Source organism: Lemur catta, chromosome 12, assembly GCF_020740605.2.
Source record: "Lemur catta isolate mLemCat1 chromosome 12, mLemCat1.pri, whole genome shotgun sequence".
Classification (NCBI taxonomy): Eukaryota; Metazoa; Chordata; class Mammalia; order Primates; family Lemuridae; genus Lemur; species Lemur catta.
The window spans coordinates 20,338,139-20,361,923 of NC_059139.1; the positions used below are offsets into that span (position 1 = coordinate 20,338,139).

Genomic DNA, 23,785 nt, shown 5'->3' on the forward strand with positions numbered 1-23,785 from the left:
GAAACAGTGACCTAAGAACCACATATTCTTAAGGGGAAAAAAAATGGTTTGTGTTTACGTCGGGCCCACACCGTTGACATTTGAGGTAACCTTGCCAATGCAGAGACCATATGGTGTTTGGACTGGGAGCACGTAGCCTGACACTGCCAGGTTGGCTTCAAGAACTGGCTGGTGCCATGGCACAGTTCATGATGGGCCTTTAATTGTGTCCCCACAGGAAAGCTCTGCAGAGGACCTCCTCAGGCTAACATCTAAGAGTTTGCCTGAGCTGACCAGCTCCATAGAGGACGTGTCCTCTTGGACCGACAACGAGGACCAGGAGCCAGACGGAGAAGAGGACGTAGGAACCAGCTCGTCTTCCCTCCGGGGAGCAGTAAGTGTGCCTCCGGGATCCCAGGCTGTCTGCTGGACTCATGTTTACTTGGAGACGTGAGTGCCAAGATCAGAGGATAAATGCTCGAGATAGTATGTTAGAGACCGGGATGGGAGAGGACCACAGCACATTCTATTTATGGTTTTCTCAGAATCTTCTGGAAAAGAAATCTGTGTTAGTGATGCTTTTAAGAAAAAAAATTGAAACTGTAAACAAGATAAGAAAGCAACTGGGTATTGAGTTCTGTGTGTATATCAATTTCCAGGATGCCTTATAATATATACAAGGATTTTGTTGGTACATCTTGATAGTGTGTTTGAAAAATACTATAAGTGACTTTAAACTTAGACTGAGAGACTCCTAGTTGAAAATGAAATGTTAAAATAACACAAACACCACTCAGGCAAAGTTGTGTGGAATATGTCTTCCAAGGTGCGTCACACCAGGACTCCCGCATGGCTCCTGGCTCTTCCTGAAACAGGAACCTCGTGGTCTGCCCTCGTGCTGCCCGGCACACACACAGCCAGAGAGCTTTTGGTTAACTGGTTGCCGTGTGGCTCTGTGGTACCCTCTTTGTGTCCCAGATCTGAAAGATGGATCATTTTTAGTGCACTATTGTTAGCCCTTGTTCCCTATCCAAACAGCTATGGAGAGGGCACCTTCTTTCTGCCGTCTGGAACCCCTTAGCCTTTCCCACCGCCACTGAACCTAGGCAGCAGCGGGTGAGTGCTGGAAAAATAGTTTTGCTTATAATAAGGCCTTAGAAGACAAAAAATGCATGTCATATTTACCATAATATGCTACATTACTTTGAGAAAAAAAGGTTGCTTTTCCTCTTTCCTTTTGTCTCCTAGAGATCCAGAGCCACCAAGTACAGTTGTGCAGGTTGTGTAGGCTTTAATATTTATTATAACAATTTTCTGAAAGATGGCTGTTAAAGAACTCTGTGCTCCGTGTTGGCAGAGCAGTTATCCTCTGCCCCTTGTTTTCCCTGAATGATGCGGCTGTCCAACCAGCAGACGTCTCAGCTCCAGCTCCTCTCCGGCACTCTGATCTTTTCTAGCCAGACATCTTGTGCTAGCAGCTACCCAGCCTGACTCCAGCCTGTGGAGTTCCCTATGCTCTGTCCCCTCCCACGCTCACAGTCTGCAGGGCCCTGCAGTGAACAGGATCCTACTGCTCAGCAGTTGTGACCCAGGACACCTTAGCCAGCTTTCAGTGGAAACCCAGAGGAAGCTCAGGGTCTTACAGAGAGGAAAGCTCATGGCACATCTGCAGCCCCTCTGATAAAGCCCCTAAGCTGTTGATGTAGCACAGCAGAGGTGACGGTCGCATACTTAAAAAAAAACTAAGTCATATTCTCTTGCAAAAAACTCCAAGGAATCATTTAATTGCCTGGGAACTTTTTATACTAAATACCGGTCTAATAAGTAACCTGTTACATTAAATATATTACATGTTATATATTATGAATTTTTATTTAAGTTATAGTCTAAACTTATAATTTTTATAAATTATAATTTAGATAATTCAAATTATGTAATTTGACTTGTTAATGCATAATTTAAATGAGTTTTTCTGATTACAAAAGTGACATTTCACTGTATAAATGTTTTTGAGCAAAAAAAAAAAAAATCCCAAAGACAATGTAAATCACCCATAGTCCTACTATTCAAAGATAGCCATCTTTAACATTTTGCCATGGCTTTCTAATTGAATTTTTTCCTGTAAGCCCATGTGTTTTTAATTGACCTTGTATTAACGTATTTATGAAACTTGCTATGGTCCCAATGATATAATCATGAAACATGTGCCTATTAAAGGGTCTTCTGAAACATGATTTATAATGGCTAATATCCCATAACATGAAAGTGCCATAATTTGTTTCAACAATTTGCTACCATAAATTCTATTTACATCAATCACATATATATCCAGGTTTCTTTCAAAATGATAATTCTGTACAGAACGTCTTTGTCCATATATCTCTGTGCATTATTTTTTATGATATTTCCTTAAATAGCTCCTAACAGTAGAACTACTTAGGCAAAGGTTCTCTCCAGAGAGGTTATACTAACTTACACTTGCAGCAGCGGCCAGTTCCCATCCTCACCGATAACATCATCTAAGTTTATTGATTAATCACACATTGTGTAGGAGTTTATTTTTGTAGTTTTTCCAAAGGGATTTCAGTGCATTCTGTCATAACACACTTTATTTGGGAAACTTTACATTGCCTTTAAGGAGAAGCTTATGACTCAGCTCTACTTTGCCACAAGTATACATGTTGTCTGTGCTGTATTTCTGGGTTTCTCCTCATGTCACCCCCTGCTCTTACACACAGATCCTAAACCCACTGTCATCCGTGGAGAGACCAGAACAGATCCTACTTTGACAGTTCTCCCTTCTCGGTGCCCGGGCTACCAGCTCCACCAGCCTCCCTTGCTGCCCGCCTGGCTCTCAAAGCACTCACAGAGGAGGAGACAGGGCTTCTTGCCTGGCCCACCACGGGCCTAACACTCTCCCTTTCTTAGCCATTCTCCCGAGCTCTCCTTGGGGCCCTGGAGGACCAGGCCTGAGACTCGGCCCTGCAGGGGGCAGGACGGGTGGGCAGCCAATACCATCTACCCGGTCTGCCCTGCTGTGCCTAATAAAGGTGCTGAACTACTGAAAAAAATGTTTTTTTCTTTTTTTAGTTAATACCTTCACAATCCAAGATTCCTTGTTTTGTAATTTTTTAAAATGAAAGAACCATTTAAATGAAAGAAACCTGGTACTGTTTTAATCAACTAAATCACAAAGCCTCTTATTTCACAGATGATAATGATTAAACCTGCCGCCAGATTCCGCTCAGACATTGACTGTTTTTGCACCTGTAAGTCATGGTGTGCTCTGAGCACTTAGGCTGAGCAAAAGTAATACAAATGCTAAGGATCTGCCACGAGGATCCTTATGATTTATTTTTCATGGCTACAATAAATAGCAAGGAGATTTTCCTTTCAAAAAGCGCCATCCATGCTTAGAATAAAACCATATGGTGAACATCAAGTCTGAGGAGTAGAGGCAGGAAAAGGAGAGAACGGGTGACAGTCTGCAGTCGCTTGCATAACTGCCATCCATCTCAGCGGGGTCTGGCTTCAGTGACGGGGCTCGCTCGCCACTGCCACTGTCACTGCCACCACACCGAGGACTGAAGACTGCCACTTTGGAAGTCCAGCCCCTCCCCTACAGCGCCCGTGGCCTTGCGCCACCTGGGTTGCCATTCTTTCTCAGCTCTCTTCACTTGCCGTCTGCTCTGCAATGGCAATTATTTTAAACACTTAAGTGTTTAAAATAATTCACTGGCTCACAATCACCCTGAGGTTAAAACCAGCTCCTCCGTGTGGAATAGTCAGCCCTGGCCTGGTGGCGCCACCTTTCTCCTACCCTTGCACCACTCCTACATGCGCACACGCACACCCCTGCCGGCGCTGAGTCTATGTTCCTGCTCGCTGCTCTGTGCCTTTGCACCTGCTGTTCCTCCTGCCTGGAATAGCTTCTTTTTCTCCTGGCGAGATGCTTGGCGACCCAGCCCAGAGGTCACTCTTCCCCTTAAGTAAACCTTTCCCTGATCCCCAGAGTGATCTGAGCTGTGCTCTGCACTTGCATAGCGCTGTGTGTGTATTTCTGTCATGGCACTTGTCATCTTGTCTTCATAATTTATCTTTGTCCTGCTGTCTTCCTCATTAGACATTCACATTTCAAAGGCAGGAACCACGATGCCTTAAGCATCCCTCTATCCCTAGGACCCAGTGCAATACCTGGGATAAGAGAGAGAGGTTGGAGGGAGGGACAGATTCTCCTGTGATCTGTCACTGCTTGACCTCTTCCAGCCCTCTCTTTGAAGCTTACCTGGTTCTCTTTTGTCCTTAAGGCACAAGCCTGGGTCCCTGAGCCTCTGACTCTTCTGATTCACAACTCCTGTCCCCAACATGTGCCCTCCCTGGGTCCTCTCCTTGTGTTCCTCAGAGGGATCTGTCCTCTGTCTCATCTGCCAATTAAGGTGTCAGCAGTCGGGGGCGCTGCAACACTTCAGGATCTGGCCTTGCCTCCCATTGAGAACGAGGAAGAGCAATTCTCTCCTGGTCCCGTGGCCAGTTGAGAGGAACCCTTCTGGGTGGTGCAGCTGAGTCCTTAGCCCCAGGAAGATGGTGAGCCGTAATTCCTCCCTGCGTGCTAAGGCCCCCACAGAAGGGAGAGCAGATGTGGAAAGCAGCAGGGATGGCTTTGCTTTGAGGCACTGCGCACGTGCCATCTCTTTGGTTATCTAAGTGCTGCCTTCCTCTCAAGGACCAGAGAAGTGCTAAGCTATCTGTGAAGCCGCCTCCTGCTTGAAGCATCTGGTCATCTCTCCCTCTCGCAAAGCTGCTAAGCCCTCCTCCTCTGGGCACTTAGCATCTGGTGTTCTCCACTTAATGCTGCTTCTCTCTTTGGGGAAGAAAAGGAAATACTGAAAGGTTTTAAACTTTGGCAGTCAGGTGTACCTCGTTGGGCTGCCTGTATCCTATGAAGTACATTGTGGTCAATACATACTCATTACATTATTTCTTGATTACAAAGCTATCTGTAGAGCAGTGGTTCTCCAAGTGTGGTCCCTGGACTAGCAACGTGAGCATCACCTTGGAACTTGTTAGAAATACAGACCCTTGGGTCCCCTCCCAGACCTGTTGAATCAAAAACTCGTAGGGTGGCATCCAGCAATGTGTTTTTAATAAGCTTCCAGGTGACTTGGACTCAGGCTGAGGCTTGAGACCCCCTGTTGTAGAGTCCTGCAATGAAACCAGTGGCACATGTGTCGTTATCACTGGCTATCCAAGAAAGTGTGTGTCCTTTCTCAAGTGTAAACAACTAGAGTTCCTCTGAAAAAGAAAAAATGGGACTTTTCAGGAGGAAAAAAATCCATGCTCTAGCCTACTGAGAGAGTAAGTCTTTTTAAAATGAAGAGAAGAGGAATAGTTTCAGTATAACAGGGTGTGAAATGGGTGATTGGGAGCCTGTCTCCCTTTTCCTATTTTTAACAACAACAACAAAATGAAAGTGATGGTTGTCTTTGCCAAATCTGCGATTGTCAAAGCTCAGCTAGGAAGAGCTTGTTTAGCACATCAATCAGGAGACCTGTATCCGGCTTCCTCTGGCATCGAGGGAATCAGTTCTAATGTTTTTGGAATCATAAGTTTGGGAAACTCGTGGAGAACTTGTGAGCAGTTAGGGTTTTAGAAGGAATAAAGGATCTTATCTCTCAAAAGGAAAGAAGAACAAAGCTGGACCTTACGATTCTGTAAGTCTGATATAGGTGATTCATTCTCTGTTGGTGGAACTGTCGTGGGGTTTGAGAACCTGAAAGTCCATACCCTTGAGGGTAGATATTAATCCTATGGAAAGGAAGGAGAGGGCCTCTTGTGTTTTATTTGGATTGAATAATTGGTAAAATGTCCACTCTAACTATTTCCAGAAGTGTCTGGGCATTGAAGACTTTTATTGAAGCATCTGAAAGTATCATTTCTGGTTGATTCAAGCTGGCCTGAATGTGAAACTGTCTCTTGTTTGGGGGCCTGAACTAGATTTTTCTGGTGAATTAAATTTAGAGTCTAATACAAAGAACAATGAGCACCAAGTGAGTAAACCTGATTAGTATTAAAACAGAAAGACACGGTGTCTGCCTGGAAATCAGATCTGCACAGAGTAAAACTATTAATGCAGAGACACCGGCCCAGGACTTCCTGAGCCTTTCGTAAGGGGAGCGAACGTTCTTTCCCTAAAGCCTTGAGGGTAGACTGTTACAACGTGGGCTGCTTCCGTGGGGAGCAGTGGGCTGGGCTGCTGAGCCAGAGTCCCGGGGCAGTCGCAGCCTCTGCATGTAGATGCTGTGCCTGGTTCAGGAGCAGTCTGCCGCTCTCTCTGGGCCTCCACTGCCTGCTTATCTAACTTCGGGATTCTCCTCTTCCAGGAATTCTGCCCAGATGCACACATCCTACCTGCCTGGGCCTCTAGCGTGCACTATGCCCCGTATTGTCTGTCCTTCACGGCCCTTAACCCAGATTTTAGTGACATGGTTATTCATGTGACAGTATACCGAATGTCATCTTCTTCCCCCATTAGTAAAGGATCCGTGGGGGCAGGGACCATGTCAGGTTTGCTCATTCGTACATCCCAGGTGCTCACTGAAGACTCAGTATTGATGTAAGAGACGGAGGGATGGTCGATGTGCCCTCTCACATTCCCGTAATGTCCTCTCCATACCTCTCATCATAAGGTTTGGTCGTCTTCCACTGACCTGCCAGTCTTCCCCAGTATACCGTGAATCGAAAATGGACATAGTGCTTAGTAAGTGTTCGTTGTTTCTGTCCCCAAACTAGAAAGTCTATCTGCTTCTCCCTCCTGAGATTATCTGTGTGGGATAAGAGTATCAGTGATACAGAAATTGTTTTTCCACGTATAGCATTGTGAGAACACAGCATCCCTTCTCTTAAAATAGGATATTTGTGATAGGACCTCATTAACAAATAAGTAGATTTCTTCTTTTTTTGTTTGGTTAGGGTTAGAAACCTGCAGGTGGCTAGAAGGAATTTAGGTCTTGATTTTTAACAAATCGACAGCAGTGGCGAAGGATTAAACATGCCAAGGGGAGTTGGCAAAGTAACAAGTGAAATGTAGGTGAAATGACCAGCCAAAAAGGCACTGGGGAAAGAGCCAAGAACTGCAAGTGTCAAAGATGTGGGTTCTAGTAAATAGAATCATAAAGTGTTGGAGCCACAAGGAACCTTGGGGATTAGCTGGCCCGAGCCTTGCATTTTATAGGCTGGAAACCTATGTTGAGAGAGAAGACTGAGGAGCTTCACTGGTAGCAAACTTGTTCCCCTGGAAAAGTCAGGTGATCACTTGAAGCAGCTGTGAGGGAAAAACACAGAGGCAGGAAGCAAAGGTGAATGCACTAAGAGTTCATAGACTTCACGGAAATGCAAGGAGCGTAGCTATGTGTGTGCAGACATGTGAATGTGTGCAGGGAGCTTCCGCACTCCTGTCTACCTAATATCCTAATATGCAGTGGTGGGGGTGGGGGTGCAGGTTTGGTCAGTCCTCAGGTCCCCAGATGCCAGTCTGGAGAGGCCCATTCAGCAGGTCTGAGTGGGGTGGGGCCCGGGAGTCTGTGCTTTCAGAAGCTTCTCACATGATTCCAGTGCCCACCAGACTTCAAAAAAGCGAAAAGGGCAGGGCCCCTGGCTAGGGGCTGGATGAAGCCCAGGGACCTCTCTGTATGGGTTTCAGACAAGGGGAGGGTTTAGGCCCCTAAGTGCCTCCCTCGTTTCTGCAGTTTGGGGACAGAGGGAGCGAGGCCAAGGTGCTTGTGGTGCGCATGGGAAGCCTGGAAGCACAGATCCCGCAGCCTGTGCTGGATCCCTCATGAGCTCAGACTTGCTTTGCACATCATTGTTCATGGTGCCCTCCCCGACACCAGTTCCTGGTACACAGCCTGGTGCTGTGGATGCAGAAACTGTATTATTCCTGGCACCAGCCTGAAGCAGGCGGCAGCACATGCTGATCCGCAGCCACACCCCTTCCCTCCACTGCCCCAAACTGTGGACTTCTCTCTCTCCTCTCGGTCTTGTACTTCTCCAAGTAGGTCTCAGTTCACTTCGATGTTCCTTAAGCAACACTTCAACCAGCACAGGACATAAAAAAAAGGTTGCATAAAACTCATTGCCATATGTAGAGTTGCCAGAGCAAGGTAAGAAAGAAAAGCCTGAAAATTAGTACTGGTCTAAGGAAAGCAGATTTAAATTTGGAGGGGTGGTTTTTGTTTGGTCTGGTTTCATACTTAAGGAGATGAAGTGATTATTGAAAATGGGTGGGGGAAGAAAGGAGATAAGAATAATTATTTGGCCAAGGTAAATTGCCTGGAAAACTGCTGATGTTTGAATTAGGCTTATTCCCATGGCACATTTTCAGGGGCCTGTTCCAACTGGCTACCTGGCTCTGCACTGCATTTTTATCCAGGCAATTTGCAGTTCTCAAGTAAACAGCTCATGTCATTTGCGTAGAAAAGCAAATATTGTGTTCCACATGGAGCCTTGTGGAGCCTCATGGAGCAGTGGTCTCCAGAGTAAAGTGGGCACTCCCAGAGGGGAGGCCAGATGATCCCTTGGGGTGTGGGAGGAAAATATTAGAACATGTGTAGATCTTAATCAGTTTCAGATTCTGTGTTTTATAGTGCATGTAGACATTAGTACAGTATTTATAATTTCTGAATCTACGCTGGGAATGCTTGATGGCTTCACAATCTAAAAAGACTGACATACCATGGAGCATTAGAAATACAGTTAAAGAAATTTCCTTAGTATGCAATCAACTTCATCATCATCCATTGGATTTGAAAAATTCCTTCACATTTCACTGAAAATAAAATATGAACTACTAGAGCATATAATAAAGTTTCTTTACCTCCAGGTTAATTTCTTTTATGAACATAATACTGTAGAAGTCCTGTAGTGACTTTATCACCTGAGGTAAATGGCTTCCTGTCTTTGCATATTCCATTACCGCAGTCCAAGATGCTTTTTAACCCTGTCCCCTCTTATAAATTTTTCTTTTATTCATACCACCCCTACTTTCTTAATTTAGGGTTGCATGTCCTTTGGGAGTTTAAATCTGTGGTCCATTGAAATGGAAAGTAGAATATATAAGACATAAAGGAAGGTGGCAGTTCAGAAATGAAGCTGAAATAAAAATTTCTCTGGCTGTAGACAAAATGATGGCAGTAATTACAAGAGAAAAAAAACAGGATAACGTGACTCATCTCAGAATAACATTGTTGATGAGCTTCGCTAAGCCTTTAAGGTAACAAAAATCCTTGAGATGTATGTGTCTTCTGAGACTGTAAACGGAGTTAATACTGATGTACCAACGGAATCTTACTCTAAGAGAAACATGAGATCTCTACTTAGTTTCAATTCCAATTACTATGCTGGTTTTTAGGCAGATGACAAAATTACCTTTGACAGTGCATGAATGAGTTAGATAAATGGGCATCGAGTGCTGGATGGGGGGGCGGGGAACACACCTCACTTAAAGACTTCATGAGCATTGGAAGATTGGGAGTTTTTGACATGAGAAACTTTTTAGCCACATCTTATGCAACATGGCAGCTCAGAGCTGGGAAATAAAAACAAAGCAAAATACAAGAGGTCAGAAGTTCCCCTGTGGAATCTAGGACAGAAATTTCACAAAGAAATAGGCTATTTAAGACAAAAAGAATTCTCCTCGCCCCACTCCCTACTGTGGCTGTTTGCTTGCCTGGCTTTTTGTTTGCCGTTTGTTTGCTTGTTTTTGCTTGCCTAGCTTTTTACATAAGTACTGATTTAGCTCAGTAAGTTGACATTTGCAGAAAAAGAAAACCACGCCTCTCCCTTCTGGTTCTTGCTTTTATTCCTTTGCTTGAAATAACCTTCCTTTACACTCCTTGACTATCAAGATTCTAAAGCTCTTCATTCCTCAAAGAGACTTTTCTAACTACTCCAGCCTTTGGTCATCTCTTCTTTCTCTGTTTGCCCATTTTGCCTATTTCTCACATTTTACCACTTAAAATCAGAAAGTTCCTTGTTTATAAATATATGTTTTTAAAAGTTTGTTGGTAAATCTCTTGTTTAGATATTCCATTTTATTTCTCCTTGAAACAAATATATTTACTTAGTAAATATTTTGGAATTATCTTTTAAGCTACGAGTAGCAAAATAGCCCGTGTGTCACCTACCCACCACCCCTCCTCTTTACATCCCAGGGCAGACATCTCTAATTCTTCCTAGCATTCTTCCTGCTGATGCCAGATACAACCACAGGAGTTTATAACCTGGCCCCACAAGTGTCCACGCCCAGGTCATTGTACGAGTGAACCCTGGACAGCGGCCAGCCCAACACCTCTGTCCACATGCTGAGCACGGTGCTGGGTGCTTTGGGGGATACAAAGAGATGACAGGCACAGCCTTTCTTCCTCTCTTACGGCATTTATTATTATATATTCCATGATGAATTATTGTTATTTCTCTACTTTTCATATTTCCCTCTTCTGTATAATAAATCCTCAGGAGCCGTGTGTGGTATGGACCTAGAAGAGAGAGATCTGATTCCTTCTAGGACATTTGACTATTCCACAGGATTTCCACAGGGACACCCAGGAATGGGTGACATTCTGGAGCAGAAGAATAACATGTACAATCACCCACAAACAGGAAATGTTAAGGCCTGTACAGAGATCAACAGTTAAGTCTGTGAAAGGCAAATGTTCAGCCCATGCTTTTAGTTCCAGACTAAAGAATTATGACTTCTTTTCCACGGAAAGTGACTCATTGATGGTTTCTCAGTTGAGTGACAGGGTCAGAGGTTTTGTTTTAAGATTACTCAAGCAGCAGGGCAGAAGAAAAGTGGTATTGAACAAAGGAGGTTGGAAGTGGAGCGATGCATTTGGAGGCCTTTGTCACAGCCCCACGGAGGAGGAAGCAGAGTCTGTGCTGGAGGAGGGGTGGCAGGGAAGGTGGGAAGCGATGTGAGTGACCGGTCAGTAGAAGTGAGGGACAGAGGCAGCCTGCCAGCTGAGGTGGCTTCTGGGAGCAAGGGCTCCATGCCGGTGGAAGAGGAGGATGAAGTTTCCTTCCCTTTTCTCCTGAAGGCAGAGTTGACCTTAAGCAATATTTTGAATGGGGTTCTATTTGCCTTTGAACCCTCCCACCTCTTGCTGTCCCCTCCACCCACTTGCTGGCTGCCGTCTTCACAGGCCCGGAGCCCAGTGCCCTCCTCCTGGTCTGGTCTCAACTCACCGCCGAGTTCCCCGCCCACTGCCTAGAAAGTTCCAGGCTCCCACACGGCCTTTCCTTCCTTCTTCTCCAAGACATACTCCCTCCTTTCACCACCACCACCACAAAAGACCAAAACAAACCAACCCTTTTCATTTCTTCCAAGCAGTATGTTTGTTAGTAAAGCAGTCAGATTTAAAACCAGTGTAAATGGCGGCTGATAAACCTGCGACCCACCACAAAGTCGTGCATTTTGCAAAGAGAATCCTTGTTATTTCAAATGAGTTTCTTATCGGTATCATTTTACTTATTTCATTTTAAAATGACACTGATTTTTTTAAAAATATGAAGATAAAATCAAGCAACCTGGACGACAAGGATATTTTTAGCAGAAACACCGTGGTAGACCAGTGAACCTTGCCCTCAGGTAGCCACTTCCTCAAGATGTCCCCACTTGTCAGTTCTTTCCCTTCAACTTACTAAGTTATGTTTTCTAAAAATTCTCAAGCTTTTTCACAATAGCCTTAGGTAGGGACAGAGGTGGGGAGGGCTAGCGTATGAACTATTCCTATACAGTAGGTCCACCCTCCCCCGTCCACGATTTTGCTTTCTGTAAAATTTCTTCCAGAAATAAATTATAAGTTTTAAATTGCACACTGTTCTGAGTAGCATGATGAAACATCGCATTGTCCAGCCCAGGACGTGACTCATCCCTTTGTCCAGCATATCCACTCTGCCTACGCTACCCACCTATTAGTCTCTTTGTAGTTGACTCGGTTGTTAGACAACTGTCATGGTACCACAGTGCTTACGTTCAAGTCACCCTTATTTTACTTCACAGTGGCCCCAAAGCACAAGAGTAGTCATGCTGGCAATTTGGATATATTAAAGAGAAGCCATAAAGTGCTTCCTTTAAGTGAAAAGGACTTAATAAGGAAAGAAAAAAAATTGTACACTGATGTTGCTAAGATGCATGGTAAGAACAAATCTTCTATGCACGAAACTGAAGAAAGGAAAAGAAATATTAGACAGTTTTGCTGTCACACCTCAAGGTGCAGAATTTATGGCCACGGTACAAGATAGGTGCTTAGTTAAGATGGAGAAGGTATTAAATTCGTGGGTGAAAGACATTGAACAGAAACGTGTTCTGACTGACAGCAGTCAAGTTTGGTACTGTCCGAGGTTTCAGGCATCCCCTGGGCATCTTGGAACATCTCCTGGAGAAGGGGCGACTGCTATAGATGAGGAGTCAGCGACTGCAAGGCCAGATAGTAAACATTTCAGGCTGTGCTGGCCAGTCTCTGTTGCAAATGCTTCATTCTGCTTTTTGCAGTTTGAAAGCAGTCATAGGCAATACATAAACTAATGGGCATGAGTGTGTTCCAATAAAACTTTACAGAAACAGGTGTTGGGCCAGATATGGCCCCCAGGCTGGAGCTTGCCGAGCCCCCACTGTAGGTGATCGTTGGTGAGCCTGGGACAGCCTCTCTCATTGCTCCTTCCCGTGGGGCCCCACAAAGCACATCTCTGCTTTCCCGGCAGATTCTTAAAGAAGTACATGTTCTTAGAAATACATATCAGCACATGAGCATGAACCACTCCTGCGAAGAAGGAATTCAGAAGGCAGCTCATGTTGATCTGGAAAAGGCAATAAAAGGCCTTAGGGTACTACCTGGAACTTAAGAGTGAGCCAAGATTTTACCACGACATCTTGCTTTTCATCTAAAACCTGCCTAAATGGCATGCCCAGTCAAAATAATATCTTCTGTTACAATAAGCAATGTAAGAGTATGAAATGTCCTCTAAGAGGTTTGTCTAGAAAAATGTCCTGGAGGAGTCAGGTGTGTTTGCTGTCACTGCTGAATTGGACTAGACTTGGTGGCTATGTCAGGGCACCTCTGACAGTTCATCCCTTGCTTTCCTGCCAGTCCTCCTCTGCACTTCTTTGGGCTCTTTTACCCACATTTGTTTTCTTAACAGCTCTCCCACCTCTGCTTTTTGTATGTCTTGAAATTTTCCTGTACACACACACACACACACACACACACACACGATTTTATCATTTGGGAGTTTAGGGTAAAGCATGTCATAGTTCTGCTCCCAGAGATATGTCCAGTGTGATGATCCTGGCAGGCAGCTCCTGCTGGAAATGACTCTAGGGTCTGCCTTTAGTAACCAGCCCCCAGACCCAAAAAAGAGCTCCAGACCCCACAGTTTTCCTACCCACTAGGTCGTGGGACCGTGGCAAGAGTGAGAGAGTCCTACTTCATGCTGTACCTCAATTCCAAATCTCTACCAATGTGCAGATTCTCCTTGATATCCACGTGCCCTGGAAAAGAGATTTTCAAAGAACTAAGAGTCACTCACTAGAGGACGCCGTCCTTTCTTGGGAAGGTGACACATACCCATTACAAGAAGGTCAAACATGAGCTACTGACTGATTATGTTCCTATACCCTTAAAGGTGATTTCTTTACCTCAACGTTCTAAGGAACCAAAAGATCTATTTAATTTGTATGCATGAAAATCATCCAAATAATCATCAGCAAAGTGTGTTAAACTCTTTCAAATCGTTTGGGGATGATGAATGAGAAGAAACTGGCAGTGGGCTGAGCGAGAACAAGGGCAATATTATTTCATTTGCAGAGCCACAGCCTGCGTGTCTCGGTGGACATCAGCTGCAGCGTCCCCCACCTGCATCTGACAACCCCTGATCTGTGCACGCATGCACTGCACGGACCAGAGCGTGCTGTGGGTTGGCGAGTTTTACTTTTTAATTTTACCGTTTTCCTCTTCAGTTCTGAGCTACTCTCTCTGTTGGAAAGCAGTGAGTCTAGTGTAGATTTGTGTTTGAATTTCTGCATGCAATTTGCAGGCTTCTTGCTACTCTGTGCTGATTTATTGTCGTTCTGATTCCCTTTTTCTGAATGGTTATTCATTCCCAGCCCAGGCCTCTCTGATGGCCATCTGGTTCTCCTTCGGTCACTCAAACATCTGCCCCAGAGATTTGGAAAATGAGTTTCCTTTGGCAACCTAAAAATAATCTCAGTGTGACTGAAGCCCGAAAGGGAAATCACCACGCTCCACTGTCCTGTGGACACCGAGCCGGGGAGGGAGCCAGCAGAGCTTCCTGGGGATTTGGAGCTTGGATGTCTTCTGTCACATCTGCAGATTATTTTTTTTTTTCTAGTGCTGGGAACCATAAAAACATGGCGTGAACTGGGTGCAGCCGGTCCTGAAGTTTTCTTTGGGACCAGATATGCTTGCGCAATGGAAATGGTTGGAGATAAAAGCCGTGCTTTGCACGGTTTGTTTGTAAGGCTTCTAGAGCTATCTGAAAAAGACAGATGATGCTCAGGAGTTAAACATGGTATTAGTCACAGTGTGTTCCAGGAGATCTCATAAACGCTTTGAACAGCAGTTACAGGACATTTCTAAAAACTAGACTTTTAATTTGGACCCTAAGGCCCTGTCTCATGGGTAATGATGGTTTGGTCCCCACCCCTTGAAGACTAAAATTTGCCAGAAGCTAAAACTCAATCCCTATGGTGTTTCTCATCCAAAATTATTTCTAGCCACATTGTCCAGTGCAACTTTTCAGAAGTTCTGCTGTGAGATAAAATGTCAACATAATGATGGTATTCAAATAACTAAAATGCCAACAAATTGATTTATTTATTTTTTCTAGCTCTCAGAACCTATGAGAATGCCAACAAATTTAAATCCCCTTGTAAGTCATGATCCGAAAATGTTAAAATTGAAAGTAATTAACATCTAACCTTAAATTTCCTTGATTTTTTGAGTTAAAAAACCAGAGCACTTAATTTCTACCTTTGATCTCTCCTACTTCTTAATTTGCCTCCCCTTATCTAATAAGATGCTGGGTGCTGGAAAGAGGTTGTGTTTGTCAGCATGTGCAGCCTGGGGTGTTTGCCTCTGGAACAAAGATGGGTTCTTCAACTATAAGAAGGTTGGATTCGTTCAACAGCAAGTCTCTCCTGTGGTTTACTTTTTAGTGACATGCAAATAGAGTAGATGGATCCACAGTGGTATCAAAACACTGGCTTCACACCCTTGACACTTAGAAAAATTAGCCAGACCCCAGCTCTTAGACAGCTGTCCTAGGCAAAATTTTGTTCATGAGACCTTAATTTAATTTTACTAAAGACGATGTCAAGAACTGTAAGAAGTGTAGGATTTTACACTGTAGTTTCTTGGATGCTGGCAGAAGACATGAGATTCCTGGGTCAGAGACAAATGACATTATTACTCATGGCACAGAAACTAGCTTTTGGCTTTCTCTAATAATCCCAGTTTAGGATTCAATCTCAGTTTAGAGCTTCGCGTGTTCATATCATTTCCTTCCCTCCAGTGCTGTGGCACTTACGCAGAGGGGCTCAGGTAAATGCACATCTGCAGTGTGGATTTGCGTAACATCTGAGGAACCCTGAGCATAGGCAACTTCAATCTTTTGTTATGGGCTGCAAGCAAGCGTTTTATGATGCTCCAGGGGAAGACATTATTTTACTGGACCATAAATAAACTTGTCCCTTCCTCCTGAGACACTATCTCTAACTTTCTAGGCTGTTCACTCTAAACATCCTTGAAAAGATAGATAATCCAGGGTAAAAACAGCCTATGCCTCTGTTCACAAACCATACAGAAGTGTAAGAGATCCATGGAGAATTGTCTCCCAACATGCTGTAGCAGAGAGACTCAGTAATGTCAAGTAAAGGAAGGTTGATGATAAGATTCTTGGCTTTTCTTAAAGATGCCAGTCAGTCTAACAGTTGTCTGGAGTTCATGACCATGAACTTAAAGTCGACTGGCAGGAATCTTCCTCCCAATTGGGATTGGGAGAGATCAACCTGGTCTCACTTAAAGTGCTTTTCGTGTGTATTCAAAAGCTTCTTGATTTGCATTTACAATTTGAGATAAAAGTATAGGGCTTCCTGGTGTACTGCATTATTTTAAGTCCTGGGTGGGATTTTCCATTTCCACTGCCTCTTGGCATAGAAGTGCTTAGACTGCAGAAAGCCGCACCTCCTTCCCCATTTGTTCAGCTGGAAAACACCCTCTACAGATTCACGAACCAGACTTGCTGTTGATGATTCTAGAGCTTATGCCCCTAATGAGCTAGTAAGGGCTAATACCTCTGCCACCTGCTCCTTGAGAGATTCATTTTTTCCTCAGGTTTTGAATGTTCCAGGGGTTGAATAGCATTACTTTCTTCTATATATGTCTGGGCAGTAATTGGAGATGCCTCGAGTGATTCATATCCTTCCCCTTTGGGGAAAATTCACTTGAGTTTCTTTTTAACCTGCTGCTTAAATTGGTTCCTTTTCTTCTTTTATAGTCCTGCTTGCTGAATTTGGGTGTTTTTTTATATTTCTTCTGTTCCTTTGCTTTCTGACTCAGACTTTTTTTTTCTAAAATACTAATCTAGATTCTATCATACGGGGTTCATCATTGTGAAAGAGAAGGAGTCAGTGAGTCCTCTATTTAATAAAGTATCCATTGTTCAAATGTATCTTGACCACCATGTCTGAGTCAGCTAATTCCATCCTCGGAAATGTTCTCCCATCAGACCAACATCAAGTTCTGGCTTGTTATCATCCTGCCTGGATCCCCTTTGGTATTTCTCATGTTTACTTCCTCTAGAGTCCTTAATGTCATGCATTTCTCAGGCCACTTCTGTCAGGACAACAACAATAACTATGTCCCTTAAAATTGACCCAGGATTTTTTCACTCTTCCTGGTCGTCTTTACGGCTCACCTTTCAATCTGTCCGCACTTGCTGATCTCTCTTGGTGTAGCTGTCCCGAGTCCTCTTTCTAAAGCTCATCACGTGCAGTTTTAAAATCACACATATGTCTCATTGTTTTCTGGGCCTGAGATCCCACTCTCTTCTCTGTGGTTCTGCCCCTGTTCCTCAGGTAGACTGCTTTAGGTCCCAGTCACACCCACCCCCAATCTAGGAGTAACTGGGGCATCTGCCCACTTCTGTGTGACACCAACTTGAAGACACTTGGGGACTAGCACATCTCTTTTCCTCACACATCCCTGGACCTCACGGTCCCAGCTCCCCGTCAGATCTGTAGGGATGGTTGTCTAAGATCTCATCTTTTCTTTTAAGGAAATAATCGCTTTTCCTCCAGCTAATTATCATGTACTTCTTTATTTTCTCTTTTCCACTGCTGTTGTTCTGATCGTAGGACCACAGCATGTTTTCAGATCTTCCTTGCTGTTGTGTGAAAACCTGATTTCTAAAAACTAAGTCCTCCAAGCACATGCCTTGAAAACTGCCTTCTTAGCTGTTAGGTTTGCAATCATTTTATGGAACTTCTTTCCCCCATCTTCAGTCCAAGAAGATGGCCTATCTCTTTGGGTTCCCATTAGTTTTACTTTGTTCATGAACTAAATCTCCCTTCCCGTAGATATAAAGTTGAAATCTCTGAAGTATAGAGCTACACACACAGTCGATATAATCATCAAATACGGAAGCACCCTGAGGCCTGTGGGGAGAACGCTTCAGCTTTTTTTTTTTTTTTTTAATTTCAACTAAACCTTTCGTGTACCCTTACGATATACATTAGGTACTCTGCTGGTTCTCCCATGTCCATTCTTATTTAATCCTCATAAGAACCCTACAAGATAATTGCCAGGTAATCTTAACCCTTTAAAAGTAAATACGGTTGTTCCTTTTTTACATAATGAAAGAACTGCCTCGGACATCAATGATCTATTAATATATTATGGCCACGACATGTGCTGCTACCTATGGTGTGTGTCAGTTGCATTATACTCTGCATATACTTCGTGTGCTTGTGGTTTATACATCGAGTGGAACAGGTTTCCGTAAATGCTGGGTAAAATACGTACATTCTGAATAGGGAGTAGCATGATGATGGTAACCCTTCCCTCATTTTTAGGCAGCTGGGAAGCATCCATTCTCGCATTCTTCATCTCTGGAGTAAACTCGGGGGACGGCAGGAAGCAGTAGGGAAGTTGCAGCTCAGTCCTGCATCCCCTTTGAAGCCTGGTTCCATTGGGGCCAGGGCAGTGGTGAGTCACAGGGGCCCAGGCCTGGGTCTCTGTGCTTTGTTAGCTCTCTGGGAGATTGCGATGCACACCTAAGTTTCTCCCAGTCATTCCCCACCCCTGGGGACCTCCCTCAGAATCAGACCATTGTGAATACCTGCATCGATCACTTTCAACTCTCGGCCGTTCCTTGTGCCACTGTTTCAGCCTGGCCTTCATGTCCGCTCCCAGAGGGCCTCTGCTGGCAACCACTGGGCTTTTGGGAAGTTCTCTCTGCAAACTGTTCAGCTTTCTTCAATCCCCATTTAGGATTCAGCTTTCTTGAGTCAGATCCATTACCACATGTTTACTGGTTTCTAGAATTTTGTTGCTGTTGTCTTCTGTTCTCTTTGCCCTCGTGGGATTGTGTCTGTCTTTTTTTGTTGTTTTCCCCTGCCCTTTCCTGTTAGTGTGGTTTCAAAGTGGAAATCAGAAATTTGTCACCTTGGCCGGGCGCCGTGGCTCACGCCTGTAATCCTAGCACTCTGGGAGGCCGAGGCGGGTGGATCGCTCGAGGTCAGGAGTTCCAGACCAGCCTGAGCAAGAGTGAGACCCCGTCTCTACTAAAAATAGAAAGAAATTAGCTGGACAACTAAAAATATATATAGAAAAAATTAGCCGTGCATGGTGGCGCATGCCTGTAGTCCCAGCTACTTGGGAGGCTGAGGCAGAAGGATCACTTGGACCCAGGAGTTTGAGGTTGCTGTGAGCTAGGCTGACGCCACGGCACTCTAGCCTGGACAACAGAGTGAGACTCTGTCTCAAAAAAAAAAAAAAAAAGAAAACTGCCACCTTTTGTCAGAAACCTGTATCATGTAATTCTTAAATCCAGCCTCATATTTCAGATGAGGACATTGCCACTCAAAGAGGTTGACTGATGTAAGTAAATTGCTAATAAAATGGTACAACAAGGGTCTGTGCCCAGGCAGCTTACACACCCTGCCCCACCACCTCACTACAAAACTAGAAGCTAAAGATGCTTCATCGAGAGAATTTTATACCTTACAGGTGTGGGAAATGATGCAAACACAAAGACGCTAATGTGGAAATTAAATTGGCAAATTCTATTAGATTCCATTAATATAATGGCATTGTTTTATAACACATGAATTAGAAACTGTTCATGAATAATAGATTCTATCAACTGTTTTGCTGAACTAAAGGCCTTCCAGAAGAATGTTTTGTAAATCTCATTTTGGAACAACTAAAATGACATCATTTCCAGCACAGGTTGATTTGTTCGGTGCATGGAGAAAAAAATACACATAGCAAAGGGACTCTCAGAGTGTGGACATTTTCAGATAATAGTCATAAGACTATTGGAGGCTCATTGTGATGAAAATTGTACTTTGTGTTGCTACTTCCTGATATAATCTGGAACTAATGTGTCTGAACAACTCATTTCCCATTCATTGCATTACAAGCCACTTAACATCACGACAGATCAATATTCTGTTACGTTCAGAACCCAAGTGCCTATAGTCCCAGCTACTTGGGAGGCTGAGGCAGAAGGATCACTTGAGCCCAGGAGTTTGAAGTTATGGTGAGCTATGATCATGCCACTGCCCTCTAGCCTAGGAGACAGCATGAGACCCTGTCTCTAAGGAGAAAAAGAAACAATTCAGAACCTGATGCTAACGCTTTCAGTGGGTTCTGAAATAAAATGTCACTCCTGCCTTGACCTCAACAGTGTACCCTTTGCAGTACTTGAGATATCTCTAGGTTCATCCTTACTGGGTCTAGCTATAGGCGTTAGGGAGTAACATACATCATCTTTAGCATAATATTTATTTGGCAAAAGAAGTCTTACTGGCATTTTGTAGATCACAGAAATTAAATAAATCTCATTTGGTTCTTTGGTGCATTGGGGGAATGGAGAAAAAAAGAAAACATTATTCTCTAAGGCTGTGACTCTCTTTTAAACCACCTCCCTTAGATTCTGAAAATAATAAGAGTTCACAGCATCTTTGTTTGCATCATAAAGACTTCAGATTTGGCATAGTAGAGGTACAGTCTCATGCTACTTACTCGACACCACTCATCTGTACTCACTTTTTTCACACCATCTATCATAGATCCCAGATATATGTTATACATAAAAGAATGTTACTTAAGGGTCTCAGTTTTATTTCCTCTTCTGTCAAATGAAGATAATAATATTTACTCTAGGATATATGTTTGCTGTGAAAATGAGATGAAAAAATTGAGGTGAATGAACTAAACACTTGTACAGTATTGACTATCCAAATTATTAATTTAATTACGAAGCATCTTCAGAAGGAGAGGGGAAATACCCCAGTAATACATGAGGCTGGAAGTCCTCAGATGGAGAATCAAGTGGCAGCCTTGCCTGTCGTAACTTGAGAAGCCCTGGGCAGGCTACCTTCCTTCTCGGGTGCTCGCGGGAGTGCTTACGTCATCTCCTGTAGTTTTCTGATCCTGTGCGAACCTGGGGCTGTGCTGGGAGGTAGAGGAGTAGACAGAAGGAGGAAACTTCCTAAGTCCAGAAACAGTGGCCGGGATGGTTTTCCTTCCTTGACATGAGCGTCTCAGACAGGCTTTCTATGGGTTGAGCCTCGGCCACTGTGTAATAAGCGACCCATTGAATGGGCACCGGAGCAGGTCATAACTTGCCGGCCGGGGAATCCCTTTCTCTGTAGGCTGATGGCTTGGGTCAAGGTGGTAAAACCAGAAAGAACCGGGAACTTAACTCACTCTCTGGCAATCGCTGTTGACAGTCTGGACACAGGTTCTTTCCGTGAGGTTTTTAAGCCAAGCAAAGGGGGAGACCCTGAGGCTTCTGTCTGGGTTATTCCATTTGCATGTGGCCCAGATCCCTGGCATGCCACTGTGTGTGATGTCAGGATTTGGGGCTGCGAAAGATCTCCCTTCAGAGAATCTCGAAAATCATCCTCAGGATTCCGTTCTTGCTGTTCCTTCCTAATTTAAACCTGGACACGTGCCAGTCCTTGACATTGGAGTATGAATGCACCAGATTTGTCATCTTTGTTTTCTACATCAGGATTGCTCTCCTGATGCCGCTCCTCAGCTTTGCCTGCATCTGCTTGTTCTCAGACCTTTTTATTCCTCTTCCTTGCCCAGAAAGATACTTGAACTTGAGGAGGAAGAGGGAACCTTCCAAATTTTTTATATTAATACATGATTTATATATAAATAATTACCTCTTAAAAGGGATTACCTGGGGAATTCCTCTAACTGCTTACTTCATACGTGTTTATATACTGCATTTTATATACGGTGTTGTCTTAGTCCACTTTGTGTTGCTATAAAGGAATACCTGAGGCTGGGTAATTTCTGAAGAAGAGAGGTTTATTTGGCTCACAGTTCTGCAGGCTGTGCATAAAGCACAGCAGCAGCATCTGCTCGGCTTCTGGTGAGGGCCTCAGGCTGCCTCCACTCACGGCAGAACAGAGCGAAAACCCACCCACGAAGGAAGGCGTTGATCTATTCATGAGGGATCCACCCCTGTGACCCAAACTCCCTCCATTAGGCCCTGCCTCCAACATGGGGGATGAAATTCCAACAACAAAACATATTTACAAACCACAGCAAATGTATAATTTTTTTTAACCTGTTAAAATCCAGGAAGGATTTTTTTTGCATTATAATTGCATGACGCTTCAATGATTGCTAAGTGTCAAAGGATATTTTCAGTGTCTTTTTAAAGTATGTATATGTTCCTTAGCAAGAATCTGATCTTTTTTTTTTTTTTTTTTTTTTTTTTTTGAGACAGAGTCTCACTCAGTTGCCTGGGCTAGAGTGAGTGCCGTGGCGTCAGCCTAGCTCACAGCAACCTCAAACTCCTGGGCTCAAGCGATCCTTCTGCCTCAGCCTCCCAAGTAGCTGGGGCTACAGGCATGCGCCACCATGCCCGGCTAAATTTTTTTCTATATGTTTTAGTTATCCGGTTAATTTCTTTCTATTTTTTAGTAGAGATGGGGTCTCACTCTTGCTCAGAGCTGGTCTCGAACTCTTGAGCTCAAACAATCCGCCCCCCTCGGCCTCCCAGAGTGCTAGGATTACAGGCGTGAGCCACCGCACCTGGCCTGATCTATTTTAATATAAGACTTTTTTCCTCCTTTTTTTCCCCCAGAACCTTAAAGGAAAATAAAATTGCAAATGGGAAGATTTATAGTTTTCATATATCTCATAAGTTTTGTACATGTAAATTCCACCCCCTCCAGATTTTTTTTATAAAAACTTTCAAATGCATGAATCTCCTTTTCCCCTAATAAGCATATTTTTTTTTTCTTAGCACGTTTGACTTTTCTAGGGTGGAGGACCCGATGAGCTTTGGGAGTGTCCTTTCTGCATCACCTCCTGGGGTCGGGTACCATAGATATACAACTTCCAGATGTGTGAGCTGACACACACCTGACAGAGCCCGGGCAGTGCTTGATTCTGGGAGGTGTTTAATCAGTACTCAGGAGTGTAGCCCATGGAACATCTGGCTGACTGAGGGATAGAGTTATTTGCTACAAAATCAACATTTAACTGTATTTTAAGAAGTTTACATTTGGATTTAAACTTCTGGTTTCACATTTGTTGCAATTTGCATTATAGTGAAAAACACTGGCCCACAAGTTAAAGGTCTGGGCTCTCTTGAGGCTTTACCGTTGACCACTGTGTGACCACCTGGGGAACCTTGACCAACAAGTCTCCTCAAATGCAGAATGAGAGGAGCAGTGGCCCCAGGGACCCTTTCCAGTTTGAAACCTCCCTGGTTCTGTGCTGCAGGGTGAGGTGCGTGCTGAGGAGGAACACGCCAACATGAGGCTGTCTGAGTCAGCTTACCTGAAGGGCTGTGCTTGGCTCCTGTGAACCTTTTTCCTCACATGACACCTGTATTGCTGCTCCTTAAGCCTTGAGATAACTTCTTGGAGGGGATAGCGTAAGTCAAGGCGGGCCGGCCTCTCTCAGCTCTGTGCTCTCTGCATTCCAGATGCCTGGGACAGATGAGCCCCAAGATTTGCATGGCACTGAGGATTCCAAGGGGAATGTGGAAAGTCCCAAACAGGGCAGCAGCAAAACAAAGCTCAAGAGTCGTCTCTCGGGTAAGTGGGAACTCTCTGCCTGACGCAGCCTGCCTGAAAATGAGCTTCCAGCCTCAGGAGTGAGGAGCTAATGCCATTAACGGGATGAGCCCTTTTTTTTCCTTGAAACCTCAAAATTGTTTTTCCCGTAGCTGGTGCATGCCCCGGGCATAATGACTGCATTCAGCCTGGCTACCCACGTGAATATTTTTATTGGAGTCATAACAAAGCGAATGTCAACAGCTCTGTGTGTCTCTGTGTGCTGAAACTTAAATTTCCTCCGTGTTTGGTTCATTTGCTTCAATAGGATTTTAGGTGACCCTTTCGATGGGCCATCTCCCTGACAGCCTATCTTCCCCAGCAAATACCCCTCTCCCCAAAACCCTCGGTCCTCCAGAACAAGTGGCAAAGGGCCATTTATCTACTATCAAATCTGCATCTCAACCAAGCAGGAAA

At 44.2% G+C, this 23,785-nt stretch overlaps 1 protein-coding gene across 1 annotated transcript in view; it reads left to right on the plus strand.

Annotated features, from left to right (window-relative positions):
- The window catches only part of LOC123648488 (PDZ domain-containing protein 2-like), a 190,788-nt gene that overhangs the window by 115,543 nt on the left and 51,460 nt on the right, over positions 1-23,785 (plus strand). The window contains exons 5-6 of the mRNA XM_045566330.1: positions 218-373; positions 23,239-23,350. Of these exons, the coding sequence (XP_045422286.1) occupies positions 218-373; positions 23,239-23,350 (268 nt within the window). The remainder of the gene's footprint in view (positions 1-217; positions 374-23,238; positions 23,351-23,785) is intronic.